Here is a 15,818-nt window from a genome sequence, read left to right as displayed (position 1 = left end):
AAAGGAGGTAATTTGTAATTCAAGTTTTTTTGTTAGTTATTTTTTCAATAAACTGGCTACAAGCTAAGTTCTAAATTTTACATTGAATTACAAGTCAAATTTAAAACAATCTCTCTCAGAGGAGCATTTTCTAATTTTGTGCAACTTTGATGCAGAGCCCAACACAGTCCTATGAAGAGAGACAGTGCATCTTTAAGTTGATTGGCACTGAAATCCCATTTTCTTTAACTGCACTCTATTAGCTTGGCCAAGTTATCTCGTAATTCTGTTAGTTCAAATATTTTTCCATCAAGAATTTCTAAAAGTGTCTTCAAGTTATTGCGAAAAGCTTCTTGCTCATTCTGACTTTTCTCCAGACGTTGCTCTAGATCAGACAGCTGTCCTTCCAGGTCTTTGTTTCGAATTTCTACTTCCTTCAGAGAAAATACACAACATGTTAATGTGTTATCTGCAAACACAAAGCAGTGTAACGTCCTCTTGGTACTCATGGGCTATTTCTGTCAACTGCTTTTTAAAAAAAATTTGTAACCCTTTACAGTTTCCAGTATGTCAAAACCAGAACGTGAATTTTTACTACAATTGCATATGTACTGCCACTTCCTCCATTTTTCCATAATTATCTGAAGGACTGAAAGTTTTGGAGAGGAACCAACTTTAGTCAGTGAACAAATTATACACTTATGCAGGCATGCTATCACTTCTATCATTCAGAAATGCACTGCCTAATGGAAACACCTTCTCAGAGTTTACTTACATTCAAGTAAGCCCTGATTTAGACTATATGATTTGCTCAAAGATACGGTTCTCCATCAAAAGTTCTCATGCAAAAACCCATCCAGAACACTGCTTTAGAGACGGAGGAGCACCACCTTATTCCCATCCCGTATATGGGCTTTGCACTCTGAAAATTAAGACAGGAACATAACTGGGACCAAGCAGAGGTCAAGGTGACTGTAACAAATGTAAACCAGGAGGTGCAAGCTGCACATGGTGCCTCGCTGCACACACCCACCTGCGGAGCAGGGACCGTGGCAGAGCCACCACTGCGGCAGGGACGTGCCGCTCCCATGCAGCGGGGGAAAGATGAAGCGCACACCCTGGGTGTGTCCGTGCAGCCCGGGGGATCTGACCCTGAGCAAGCTCAGTTCTCACGCACAAGGAGAAGCCCTTGGCATCCACCCCTGGGGCTCCTCACAGCTCCAGCTTGCACCTGATGGGCGATGGTGCCAACTGCTCTGCCCTGCGCAAGACAGGTGCTCTCTCTTCAATCAAATCACAAATGAGTAAGTCACCTGGGTCTAGAATGGCATATTGTTCTTTGTTCCATTCATTGCACACCTAATAAATTCATGCTAAGTTTGGTAATTTCAGTTACAAAAATCACTTTCAAAGGCAGCACAGAGACAGTGTGTTTATCACACCATACACCCTGTACAGCATCTCTGGAAAGTGCATAGTGAATTCATATTATGTACGGGTAACATGTTATTCAACACCTCCTCCCTTTACAGTGGTTTTGCGTCACAAAGTTTTAACAGGCCTGCTCTGAGATTTTACTACAACTAGTTTTACAAATAAGGGAGATCTGGCAGCAGTCAATGATCGCAATATGAGCAACTCCTCTTTCAACTCCAACTCTCTCACTGGTTTTGGTGTGATTCTTCTGTCTCTCTCAAGACTAAGAAATAAATTCATGTTTACATTGGAGAGATCTCAGCTACCCATGGAAAACAACCTGACCTATACAGAAAATATACTGGGTCATTCAAGAGTAACAGGTATGTAGTGGCAGCCCTGTGTCAAGGCCTGAGAAAAGTATCCACTTGCGTGGGACGGACAGCAGAATTGATTGGGTGTGGCATCCCTGGCCAAAGGAGGGATGGGGTGACATGCTCAGTTTCAGCTCCCAGACTCTGCAGCAGTGGGCCCAGACTCTGGGCCCCCCAGCAGTGCTGCAGGACATTCACTGCCTCACAGCTGTGGCTGCTTGTGGAAACAAGGGTTACCTCCCAGACAAACAGAAGGCCTCCCTTACTTCTTGTTTGCAAATGAGCGAGTAAAAAACTACAGTTTTGGGCACCAGTCTTGAACAGCCAGCACACCTGAGAGCAGGAATTACCCCTTACTGCCAGACTCAAGAGAAGAATTAATTTGTTTAGCACTGAATAATTTAGCTGCCAAAGCACTAAAAGACGCTAACTGGATAACGCACTTGTAAAAATTATACAAATAAAATGCATACATGTTTATATAGTGAATAGCTACCCCACTGCTGCTACAAATGAAGACAACTGGCCATAACCCAGACATACCATGTAAAGACTCTTCATTGGGTCTACTCCTGCCTTCTGAGCCAAGCACTTAAAAGTACTACCTGGTGTAGTGATTGCACATGTCCAAGACCCTCTGAGGGCCAGATGATTACAGTATAGGACATAAAAGTGAAATCCAAGGTCCTCTCAGCTTTGCCAGAGTGACACAGTCCTTTCTTTAGCTCACAGAAAACTGATTGCTGTTTTTCAGTATTTGCCCATCCTGTCATTGCTCCTCTCCTAGTCACAAAATTTGTGTGCTCTAGGAAGTCTTCTTGCCACTGCTCTAGCCTCAATGATAATTAATTCCTGAAAGCAGGCAAGCCAGTGATGAAATAGACCACTTTGGGACAAATCTATAGATACTCATATGGCTTTACACTGCGATATCTAGGCTTGACTAGAGCATTCTGCTGGCCTGTATCTAGCACTGAACAACATCCTTCAGGCCCTTCTCACACATTTTAAATAAAATATGCCAGAAGATGTTGCTATTAATTTCTGGAAAATGCTACTTCTTGAATTTACATTTGACCCTTATGCATATTTACCCTAAATTAGTATTAATGCTTTCTGCAATGTTATTGCATTGTAAGTTCATGTCCAGCTCATGTGCAGTTCCTGCTTCAAATCAATCAACCTCAAAACTTGTTTCTTGATTGGAAGAGATGGATTACATGTAATGTAATCTATTCCCCTAACTGTGCCATTTCCCTTTACTGGCAGCTGATCTCATCCAACAATAAATTGACTCTTTGATACATTCAGACCCTTTTCAGAATGTATTTTGCACTTGGATTTTTTACCTTTGGTTTTTTCAAGCTCTTCTTTCTTCAGATGTAATAATTTCTCATATTATTTTCTCTTACAGAATAAATAAATCATTACTAGTAATGTTTGTTGTTCGCACTGTAACAATCTTTTGCAGAATTCAGTGCAAGGGTTGGAATAAAATATTCAAACCATACACAATAGCTACATTTAGGAATCAGGCATATTAATAAAGATATTCTGACCTACTGTGAGAGTCATGCTGATCATGACTCACTGATATGTCTTCTCTACATTACAAATGGAATTAGGACCCCGATACTTAACCTTCATGATAACATATTGTTCTTCACTATGTTTTCCAATGATTGATATCTAATCAATTCCTGATATGCATCTGTCAGAAATGCAATAGATCCTTAAAATGCTAATTTCTTTGTATAGCATTTTTTGTAGAGGATTTTTACCAAAATATTTCAGTTACACAATCCACTTGCAAAGCACAAGAGGGAAAAATACAGCGCAAGAACAAAGAGTGAGAGAAACAGATACAAACCCTGTAGAGAATCACCCTGAAAATAAATGATGAGTCAGGTAAGTGAACATATATGAGACAGTGTGAAACTACAGCAAACAATGTGACATATGTAGGGTGAAGTGGCTCAGAGAACACCAGTATAATCAAAGCAGGACAATTACAGCAAAGCACAGATTCAAGATCTTTTTCCTGGGCAGGATCAGGGCAGTAATTAAATTTAAGCTTTATAAAGGCACCTTTTAACTTAGATCCTAAGTGATCCTTTAAATTTACTTGAATAAAACCATATAGAGCCATTTCCAGAAACAGATCCCTTGCAATGTGACACATGGACATATATACAAAATATATCCATTTGGTGATTAAACAATCACAGAATCATAAAATGGATTAGGTTAGAAGGCCCCTTAAAACAACCCAAAAAAGGGTTTCAACCCTCTGTCATGGGCAGGAACTCTCTGCTCTAGATAAGGTTGCTCAAAGCGCCATCCAGCCTAGCCTTGGACATTTCCATGGATGGGCATGCCTAACTTTTTTGGGTAACCTGAAGCAGTGCTTCACCACCATCACCAAGTAGGATTTCATCCTAGTATCTAATCTGAACCTACATTCTTTCAGTTTCTTCCAGAAGACATTACTCCTTGTCCTATCACTGCAGTTCCTGATGAAGAGTCCCTCCCTGGCTCCCCTTTAGGCCACTGTCAGGTGCTGTAAGGTTGTTGACAGTAACCTCTCCATGCAACCTTCTCTCCTCCAGGCTGAACAGCCCAAATTTTCTCAGCCTCTCTTCAAGAGGGAGGTGCTGCAGTCCTCTTATCAGCTTCATGACCTCCTCTGGACTCCCTCCAGCAGGTCCATGTCCTTGCTGTGCTGGGACCCCAGAGCTGATGCAGCACTGCAGTGGGGTCTCAGCAGGGCAGAGGGGCAGAATCCCCTCCCTGCCCTGCTGCCCACCCTGCTCTGGGTGCAGCCCAGGACACGTGTGGCTCTCTGGGCTGTGAGCATGCACTGCTGGTTAGTGTTGAATTTCTCAAATACCATCACCCACAAGTCCTTCTGGGCAGGGCTGCCCTCAATCACTTATACATAAATATACCAAAATGGAACTACTGATTTTATAAGGTAAAATTTTAATAAAAATGTACCATTTGCTAATCTTTCATCTCTTACTAGTCTCATAATTCTGCTTGCTAAGGATAATTCTGGCTCAGTGCTACTTTTCATATGATCTTACAAAGAAATTACTGCATTTTCTATTGCTAGAAGAATTTCCAACTCTCATTACAATGTCTCTTTTTAGTCTCTCACCTAAATGCCTTTTCAGATGAAAACTTGTATATTTAGCCTAAAGCCAGCAACAATTTTTGGAACAGGCAAGATCAGGTGTACTCAAAACACTCTTTAAACACTGTTCAAAGTAATAACATACTTTGTATGTTATTGCATACAAAGTTGATGTAAGAATGGGGAAAATGAATGAACTCATTTTGATCTTTAGTGTTTTATTCTGTAGGTTAAAGTCTGATTCATGGAGGCTCCAATTCATGTCCCACATGTTAAAGAATACCTGCCTAATGACTTCTAAGCTATGGCTGCGATCTGATGGGGCTTGCTTTCAGCATGCGAAGCCACAGAACCAAGAGAATTCCCTTTCAGCACTTTAGTGTTGCAGCTATTTAATGCCTGAGTTTCCAGAGCTTTCAAAACTCAGAAGGCTGAAACCAGAGTTTAATCCACATAAGCTTTTGGTCATTCCAGAGGCAGGTGTGACAAGGAATATGGCTATGCAGGCTGGTCAGCGCAGCGACAGACAGGAAAGAGCTCAGATGGAGCACGGGCAGATAAAATGAGAGAACATGAATTTCAGCAGCCTCAGGTATCTGACATTACACACAGCAAGAAACAACTGCTAAAAAACAATAAAAACACAATGTTTCTAAATAATTCCAAGAAAATGTGGGAAGTGTGGTTTTAAAGTCTGTACTACAGAAGAGCACTTTAACCCTTACTTTCTCAAGACATATTTAAAAACTGAATACAAACTCATCCCAGGATGATGATACACAGATAGACCATTTCAATGGCATGCAAAAACTATGGGAAGACACTGCTGTGAGAATGAGACCAGAACTGTCCAGGACATGTATCAGGGAAGCATGTTTACTAACCCGAGAGTACTCTGTGGACTTGTAAAAGCAATGTGGATATGTTTCCTCAGATAAAAATAGCAATTTAGAGCAGCTAGAAATTTTGATACAAATTCCTAAGGGTGATCCCAACCCAGCACTTTCAGGGCAGTCTAACTTACACATTCATCTGTCTCATTCAGTGAATATAGCACAAGTTGCACATGTGAATTGCTCACTTGCTGATAATTTTTCCCTTTTCTCTAAATTAAGACGATGCACTACAGCTCACCTGTAACTTCTGGGTCAGAGAATCCCTCTGTGCCTGGAGCTCTCTGGCATTTTCAATTTCTTGTTTCAATCCTTCTATTTCCTAAGGGAGAAAAAACAACCTTGCTAGCAATATGTTACCTGGCTTGGCCTTGGTGCTGGTAATCTGACTCCTGCTTCTTCTTCTGAGAAAGTCATCGCGATGATACCAAAACTGGCAGTTAGCTACTGCCCATCAGAGAACATGATGTGTAAGCCCTGCTCCCAATACTACTGAATCACAGTCCCAAAACAGCAACTCCGTTGTGAATGAACAACAATAGACAAAAGCATTTCCTTTTGTAAAAGTCCAAGTTTTCTTTTCCCCCTGAAGAGGCATGAAATAATTTTTGCCCAAAAAATTAAGAAAAAAAAATTTAAAATTAATTCATTCATTAATTTTTAAAATGTAATTAAAAACAAATTTATACTTTAAATTCTATTAGAATTTACTCTTCTCCATTTTTTAAAAAAATAATTCCAATTTTCAAATGTAAACTGCTTATTACGTCACCAGCAGCAGGGCTGAACGTCAAAAAACTGCCTGTTTTCATTTACTTCTGTAAAAAGAGAATCTAAAAGAAATGGCAACTTTAATTTAGCAATTAGAAAATCAAAAGGTATAAAATAAGAAATACAGATGAAATAACGTACAGAAGAGAAACTTCTTAGTTCACTTCCAGAGACAAGAATAGAAACAGTGAACAAAACTAAGAGGTATCAAACTTAAAACTAGTAAGTAATCTTGTCCAGACAGTATACTCACCTCCCAGAACTCATTTTGGCAAGATTGCTTTGCAGCCAACAACTCAGCATAATTCAGAACCGAATGGGCAACAAAATGGGAAACGTTACCAAGCTGAGCCTAAGCTATTAAGTAGGAAGGAGTTTGGAAAAGGCTTCATTCTGTTTTGAGAGGATATTCTGTAATGACTGTGTCTCTCCTGCATCCTCCTTGGAAACACTGCACAGCACCGAGGGAAGGCTTGGCAAGACACGCTGCCCCTCCAAGTACACATGACAGTGCCCACAGTCTCTTACATGGGGCAAATAATTCTTCCTGTGCAGCTGCTTCCATCTTGTTTTTCCCCCCATAAAGGGATGATTCTTGATCCTTCTGTGGCACAGATATGCTTTCCTCTAGGACATATGCCAATGCAGTTGTTAGCCAATTCCTTTTATTTACTTGTTGCTGGGCCAGGCCAAGGCACACGGCACAGTAAATACGAAGTTTCAGACGGGGGGTTTGGCATGTGTTTAAGGAAGTCGATCTTACGGAATTGATTTTACGGACCATAAAGGTCAGCTCTATTAACAGAGCCTGAAAAGGAGACTGGCTGGACAAAGGCATTGATCTATTACTTGTTTCAAATCCTATTCTCCAGAAAAATAGAAAGCATGCCTACAACAAGTTCCTTTCTTAGGGAATCTGGACTGCATCAGTGTGATGATTGCCCTGTGGAAACCACTTATCACTTATGACTTACTTTTGCAAACAGGAATGTTTGGTAAAAGCAAACAGGAAAACATGATACTTTTTTTGTTGCTATCCACATACACATCTCTATATTGGGCTGATGCAATTATATAAATGAAAAATACTAACAATTTCAAAGAAGTTGAAAAAGAATCTGCTTTGTAACACTAATAGGAAATAATTCAGTATCTAGCCATCACAAGCTTAATATTGAAAGATTTTAGAAATTATGTAATAGAAAAGCCAAAACCAAATGTTAGATACCTCTTCTTTTTTCTTCAGTGTAGACTCTAATTCCTGTATTGTCTGGTTTAATTCTGTTTTATGAGTGTGGACTGCATTGGCTTGACTGCTCACACACTCCAGCTCAGTCACCTGTTGAAATAAGTAGAAGAAACACATACAGAATTAATTTCAATATATTCAAGGTACTATTACTTTGCACCAATAGCTGCCTTTGAAATACACCCTAATTTCTGGATGACTTCTGTTAATTAAAACGGTGAAGGTTTTCTTATAAAGTTAGCATAATATTCCATTATATATTGTTATGTAAGTTGTTGCTATGAATTCCTGGAAACAAAAAAAAACATTTGTTATAGGCTGAGAAGAACACTAATTAAAACTTATACTAATTATCAAAAGTTTTAACAAAGTTCTGAATTACCACTTCAAACACAGTAATGCCTTGATGACTAAACACAGATCTGTCTAACTAACCTCTCCATCTGACACTTCTTAATGTTCTACCAGCTTACCAAGTCACAATGTTCACACACTTCCTAGAAAGCCAATTAACATTTCACAGCATCACTCGGCATCAACAGCGCAACAGCAGACACTCAGACACCGAAGTGCAGCTGCCAGCGTCTAACTTTCCCTAGTAATGGAGCTCATCTCTCAGTCACAAAGGCAACAGCTAATGTCACAATTTGGATTTGCTCAGTTCCCCTTTTATTAGCAGACAGCAAGCATGTTCCATCTGCCCTTGATTATGTTAAGACACTTGGCAATGGTATGCACTTTTGTTTTATTTCATAATCAAAAGGATGCTAATATTCTGCCACTCACAGACAAACAGTTTTAAAAAACAGCTGCTGCATCAAAGAAACAAAATCCAGGTAGCTAGAGCCTATGCAGCAAAGTCTCTATTTATGTACCTCTCACATTAAAAGTCAGAATATTAGAGAACTTTCACACCACACGTCTGGCATGTGTGCACTAAAACATTTTTGTTTAATAAATAAAACCTAATAATGAATTTCTCTCCAGAAGTTATGAGCCTGTCAATCCTAATATATAGTTTTCAACAGAGCTGCATCACATACCTACAAATCTGGCCACAAAACTCCTTTGAACAAAGTGCTAGTTAATTCTGGAGCAAAAACATTTAACAATTCTTGGAGAGGCAGCCATTGGACAGAGGGCAGACATTTTCCAAGACAATTTTATTTCTTAGGTAAAATAATATCTCAGGGAATCAAGGTTGCTGCTTTCCAGCACCAATGTCCCCTAGCTAATAAAGCCACTGTGATACCAGTCATTTCAGACTCTGAACTATTTGTAGGCTCAAAAGGTACATTACTGAATCAAATCCAAGAGAAGTCAAGATGAAACACAAGGAAATTAAAACAACTTCTCCTGTCTAAATCACAGACCACAAACTTCTCTGCAATAGCCATGATGAATCCAGGCTCTTCTGCTGGAAAGCTATTGGTTAGCCATTTCTGCACATGATGTTTGTAATGGAGAGAACTGAGACAGGAACAAATTCTTGGAAGGGGTAAAGGGAATGAGGGAGTAGGATATAGCTTGGTAAGGCAACATGCCCTGTTTACCCCAAGGAACTTTCTTATTTGCTGGTATTGTCCTAAAAGGAATACCAGAGCTCATTCCAAGACAAAAAAAAAAAAAACAACCCAAACTAATTTGCTTCATTTTATTATATGCCACTGAGCATTACAACTGAAGTGTTAGATGATTTTCTCAACTACACATATCTATCCATATTTAGATTCTTATAATACTGTTACAGTGTTCACCACTGCAATTACACAAACACAAACTGGAACACATTGATGAGGACAAACCTGCACCTGCACAGTGTCTGACCTAGCATATAGAGGGAACAAGAATCAGAAAGGCACAGAGCAATTTAGACTAGAGAGGGACTGGTGGACATCTGGTCAAGGCCTCCTAGTCAAAACACGGCAAATTTTGAGGTCTCATTTGCTTGCTCAGGGTCTTGCCCAGTCAAGAATCCTCCACTATCAAGCAGAACTGCGACAGTTCTGACATTGCAGGTTTATGAAGAGCTCTAGCTCCTTCCTAAGTTTTGCTGGAACTGTCAAACTCATACAGCCCTTTCACCTTCAGCTCTTCTGATATTTAACTTTTCAAACATTTCCAAGCTTTCCTGCTGAGATGTTGAACAGTAAGAATAGTACCTTCCAGGAAGACAATCTCTCTTTAAAAGCTGTTGCACTCAGCAAGACCCACTGGCCCTCAGCAAGCACCAGCACAGAATGCTCACTTACACAAAACCTCATCTGGAGAGACAAAAGTAAGCCCAGTCCCCAAACTCCCTCTGCCCTAGAACCTCATGCCTTGAAGCATGCCTGCAGAGGTCTCTCATCCTGTGACTAAGGAAGCACCTGGACTCCCACTGTTCTCCATATGGTTTCCTCTCAGCTGACACACAGAGAGAGGATGTATGTATCGGTGCAAGCTTGGAATTAAAGGGGCTGATGAAACGAACTGTTGTATGAAATGTTACTGTCCTAACTTGCATCTATTATTGCTGGTTAAACACACCTCCTGCAGCAGCCCTGCCAGGTGCACAGCTCATGTGAATACTCCCAAGTACACTCTGGTCCACACTAACTCAACACACTTATTGAAATTGCTTAAGCAAACACAGATGATTATTCTTAAGCAGAGCAGGCCGTGCTCCCACAAACCTTCTTGCCTACAGAGGCAACTGCTCTCACAAGGACAATTAATTGCCAGCACTAAAAGGGCTGTGATGTCTTACTTTAGCCCAGCTTTTCTCTGGGCAAACATCCATCTCTTACTGATTATGCAAGAAAATAATGTTCAACTATTTTGTTTACTGTTGATTGAAAACTCAGTTGGGAAGAAAAAGAACAAACTCAATTAAAAAACTGGGTTACTTTAATCAGTCTTATTTAAATGCCCATTTCTATAAAGACCTGAAAAGATGTCAAATATTTTCAGGTTTTTATCTTCTTGAATGTACCTATAAAGAAGAAAAACATATTGTGACCCTTTCAAAAAGATCTGCAGAGTAAGATGGGCTGGAAAATGATGTGATATAAAGAATATGCAATTGAAAACAGAAGTAACAAAAGATAAAGCTCTAGGCAAAAATCTACATAGCATTTACTTGTCCTGTTTCTTGTCTCAAATTGCATTTAATTTTCTCATGACCAGTGGTCCAAAAATCATTACAAGTAACTGTTAATGCATTATGCACAGAAGGGGGCATAAAAAAACGTTAAAGTGCTTTAGCCTGACCCTCCCACAGGCTATTATCAGGGACACCTCCTCATTCAGTGTTTCAGGTTTAAAAGCAAAGCTCAATCAATCCCTCAAATCCTTGTACAGCAGTATCAAGCAATGTACCCATGATTACACCTCATTTTGAGTACAGAATTCAGACCGAAAGAACAGTATTTGAACAGTAACTGGCTAAACAAAGTCCTGCTATTGTGCTACCATAAGACTGCACTGACTTGCATATCTGAAAACGTCGATAACTCTGGCTTTGTATTTGAGACTAAAAAAGAAAAAAGTTACTGTTCTTAGCCTCTCTTTCTTTATTTTGCATTTATCATCCAGGTAAGGATTACATATAAGGAAAATAATCTGAAAAGGCATTTTAGTGACTATTTAGTGTGCAAACTCTTCTAGCATGTGGATGGCATTATACTCAACTGCCTACTTCAGTGTGAAATACATCAGCTGAAGTAGGACTGCAAGGCAACTTCCTCTGGTAGACCCTCGACCCTCCTAGCAGTGGCCATTGTAGAGTTTTCTGGACATTTTAGTCTAGGTTCAACAACCAATAAATGCAGGAGGATTCCAGGAAGAGGTTTTCATTGCAGCAGAGGGCAAGCACACTGAGCTGCTGGGAAGACTGGAGGAGTGAGGCTTCAGGCACATAACACGATAAGGAGTAACAGACTTGGTGTGAGCTTAAGACAATGACAGCCCAAAGCTTCAGAAAACTGAAAAGACTCTCAAGAAAATCCTGACCACAGAAAATTACTTTGCAAGTGAAGACTTCAGATAGACAGAAGAAAAGAAGTGGAATGGCACAAATATTTTCAGTGGTGATCTGCCCCAAGAAATAATTGACTAAATGATTCTGTACTGTATTTGCTCCAGCTGGATTAATTTTTTCAAACAACTTTCTTGAGATGAATTGTACAGTTCAGTACCAACAGATCATGCAATTCCTTCTTACCTACATACAGAAATTATTCCAACTTCTACAGAAAGGCAAAACAAGACAGGTTAGAACACAGAATCCATTCAGAACACAGAATTTGTCGCACAGCTGTAGAATAATTCAGGTTGGAGAAGACCCTTAAGACCATTGATTCCAACAGTTAACCCGGCACTGCCAACTCCACCACTAAGCCATCTCCCAGTACCACATTTACATGTCTCTCAAATACCTCCAAGGGTAGTGACTACACCACTTCCCTGGACAGCCTGTTCCAATCCTTGACAGCCCTATCTGTAAAGAATTTTTTCCTTCTAACTAAACTGGCACAACTCAAGGCCATTTCCTCTGGTCCTCTTGCTTGTTACTCGGGTGAAGAGACCAACCCCTGCCTACAGCTTCTTTTCAGGAAGTTGTACAGAATGATTAAGCCCCCTCTGAGTCTCCTTTTCTCCAGGCTAAACACCTCCAGCTTCCTCAGCTGCTCCTCACAGGACTTGTGCTCCAGACCCTTCAACAGCTCGTTTGCCCTTCTCTGGACTCATTCCAGCACCAAAATGAGCTTCCTGACCTGAGGAGCCCAGAGCTGGATACAGGATTCCAGGTGTGCCCTCAGCAGTGCCCAGCACAGGGGGACAATCCCAGCCCTGCTCCTGCTGGCCACACCATTGCTGATCCAGGCCAGGATGCCATTGCCCTTCTTGCCCACCTGGGCACAGCCTGGCTCATGTTCAGCTGCTGTCACCAGCACCCTCAGGTCCTCTCCAGCCACTCTGTCCCAGCCTGTGGAGCTGCCTGGGGCTGTTGTGACCCAAGGGCAGGACCCAGCACTGGGCCTTGTTGAACCTCACCCCAGTGGCCTCAGCCATGATCCAGCCTGCCCAGATCCCTCTGCAGAGCCTTCCTGCCCCCCAGCAGATCAGCACTCCCACCCAGCCTGGTGTCACCTGCAGACTGACCGAGGGTGCACCCGTGAGATCATTGGTGAAGATATTAAACAGGACTGGCCCAGTACTGAGCCCTGGGGACAGCACTGGTGACTGAACACCAGCTGGATGTAACTCCACTCACCACCGCTCTTTGGGCCCGGCCATCCAGGCGGTTTTTTACCCATATTAGCATCATATATTCGGTGCAGCTGTATCTTATTTTCTCTACCTGACACAACTAACTTGCTGTTTCTATAATGTATTTTTCTCCCTTTTATTTACTGTAGATGCAATATCCAAGATTTACTAGCCCAAGACACAGTGCAGAAAACATAGAATGCTCTGAAGTCAGAGTGCTAAAGAAGTGCTATTCAGAGTGCTGAACTGAGGTATTAATTACGTATTTTTAACTGATTAAGTTACATCCCTAAAAGGATCGTAACTATGACTGACAGTATTGTTCTATCAATAATTGAAGATGAACTGATGAACTTCCCACAAAAGAAAAACGAGCCCTTTGCTTTCCATGAGGAGAAGGGAAACACTATTTCATGGGTCAGCAAAACTGTGGATAACTGCATACAGTTTCACATAATTTATGCAGAGAAAACATCTCAGTTCTTAATGGTAGACAGTACTAAGAAGCACAACCGCATGCAACAAGCTAATCATAAAAAATGATTCCAGTGTAGCTTTTAAGAATAAAAAATTCTGGGAAGATTTTTGGTGTTAAGAAATGTAAAAATGCAGAAAACAAGAAAAAATTATTTTTAAGGGTGATTCTGAAGGAACGAAAAAGCACACAATGGTATTATTCATATAAAGCACTTCTGACAGGAAATTAACTATTGCAGTTTTCCACGATTTACCCATAGATAAAGTAAAAACCTGGGGGTGAGTGTGTTGCTCTACCAGCAATTTATTACTTTTTCAACAGAGAAACCTGAAGATTTTGCTGAAAAAGGACACATCTCTGTCTTTGGGCAGTTGATGCCTTAAGCTATGGAAATACCAGAAGTTTTTCACAGTAGGTGAAATAGGAATAACCTATCATCTGCTTGATTTTTGTGAAGAAAGCAATGAAACTGTAGTAGGAATCTTTGAAAATATAACAAGTTAACCAGAACTGATGATTTGACCTTCAGCCATGCATTATTATTTGCAATTGATAAGGTAATACTAAATTCAAAGTACATCCCTTTCCCTACAATCTAATTAGCAAATACTTTTTCCAGTCACCTGGCCGGTTCATGAAACACATGCAATACAAACACTGTACAGATATCATCCTTCAGTCCTGAGGATCTAAATCCAGTCATCTTCTTATTCTCCTGCAGAGTTTTGGAATTACAGTATGTAATTAATTCTGCAAGCTTTAACTATGTAAACATCTTGTCGCATGCCTCCACAAAGCATGTGTTTTATAACTTGTAGATAAATGTATCTTAACACTTTTCTTAGGATTTTCTAGAAAAAAGATGGGGATGAGAGAACACTTCTGTGAAAAAAACTTCTGTGAAAAATTATTTTATTAGCCAGAGTCAGAGTAGCTTAGTTGTTGGTTTATTGGTTTATCTTTTCCCAAATTATTATCTTGTATATAACACATTCAGTAAAAGTGAATTCCCAGAAAGAAAAAAAGAACCCTAGCAAAACAGTCTTGGGTCCCAAATGTAAATCTTCTCTTAAAAAAAAAAAAGGCAAATTGAAGAAGATCAAAAGTACTTCAATCCAACATAAATAAAAAAAAAAAAGGCAAATTAATTCACATTTTGATTCTAGGAACATAACCTGATACAGTTGTTTTGTATGAAAAGAGATAATTTTTCTTGTAAAGTGTAATTATCAACCAAGAGTTGAATCTTTTTAAATGCTAGGTGGATTATCATTATTAGGAATCATGGACACAAAGGGAGATTAAAATATGTGCTAGGTTTCACAATTCTGCTTCTAAGAAATGCTCTGATAGCCTAAGGCTGACAACACATACAGTTTCAAAAATAATAAAGAACCTATGATGGCTGAAATGGATATTCTAGGGACTAAAAAGTACACCTGAGAAAAAATTTCCAACATATATTGTCTGAAATAAAATACTTGCATTTTTTTCCATTGGTATCCCCTAATGCCATGCAAAAAAGTGGTCATCTATTTTCATTGTTAACAATAACAAAGCTGCTATCTAACCACATGCTAATTACAGTATCTTAAGGAGAAAATTATACTTGGTTAGCTTTTTTTTCTTATCAATCAAACCTAATTTATTCAAAATTTATTCAAAGCTAAATTTGAATTGTTCAGTAGGGGGGACACAGTCTTAAAGGGAGAATGACAAGAGACAGACATCAAATAAAAAAGGTGAATTACCAGTAATTTTTTGGATCAGAACTACATTCATAAATTTCTTGTTAGCATGCTTTCTGTCATGGTCTTTCATATTTCCATTCTTAGATAAGGTTCTTCCTTGGGCATATAAAACCAAACAGTTTTCTACAGTAGTCACAGGGCTGCTAACAAGACTTGTCAGCAAATATGAAGTCCATGGCATGGGCTCCAATCCAGCAGACAAATTCATCACATTGCATTTGCATGTTCAAAAGTTAGTTTTGGCTATTTTCAAGTATCAACGCAGCTGATGGAAATGTGGAGGTGACTTCTAAAGAGTCTGCAAAGATTTTCTATAGATAATCTGAACAGATGGTTTATACAGCACTCCATACTTCTTTTGAACTTTCACATCTTTTTACAGATTGTTGTTCTCTTTAAGTGACATGGAAACAGTCCAATAAAATGACCATGTTTTTATTTTTGTACGCTCATGCAATTTTTTAATATCCATTTTAAGTTTTCTTTTAACAGTAGGAAAATCATGGTCCATTATTTGT

At 39.7% G+C, this 15,818-nt stretch overlaps 1 protein-coding gene across 1 annotated transcript in view; it reads right to left on the bottom strand.

Annotated features, from left to right (window-relative positions):
- Positions 1 to 224: 224 nt before the first annotated feature.
- Positions 225 to 15,818, bottom strand: part of HOMER1 (homer scaffold protein 1) — a gene marked incomplete at its 3' end in the record, with an annotated part of 84,522 nt that continues 68,928 nt past the window's right edge. The window contains exons 7-9 of the mRNA XM_084224593.1: positions 7,798 to 7,908; positions 6,040 to 6,120; positions 225 to 413 (exon numbers count right to left, since the gene is read on the bottom strand). Of these exons, the coding sequence (XP_084080719.1) occupies positions 225 to 413; positions 6,040 to 6,120; positions 7,798 to 7,908 (381 nt within the window). The remainder of the gene's footprint in view (positions 414 to 6,039; positions 6,121 to 7,797; positions 7,909 to 15,818) is intronic.

The sequence above is a fragment of the Fringilla coelebs genome (assembly GCF_963513975.1).
Source record: "Fringilla coelebs genome assembly, chromosome: Z".
Classification (NCBI taxonomy): Eukaryota; Metazoa; Chordata; class Aves; order Passeriformes; family Fringillidae; genus Fringilla; species Fringilla coelebs.
The sequence above is the reverse complement of the archived record's forward strand: the minus strand, read 5'-3'. Positions and strand labels throughout refer to the sequence as shown.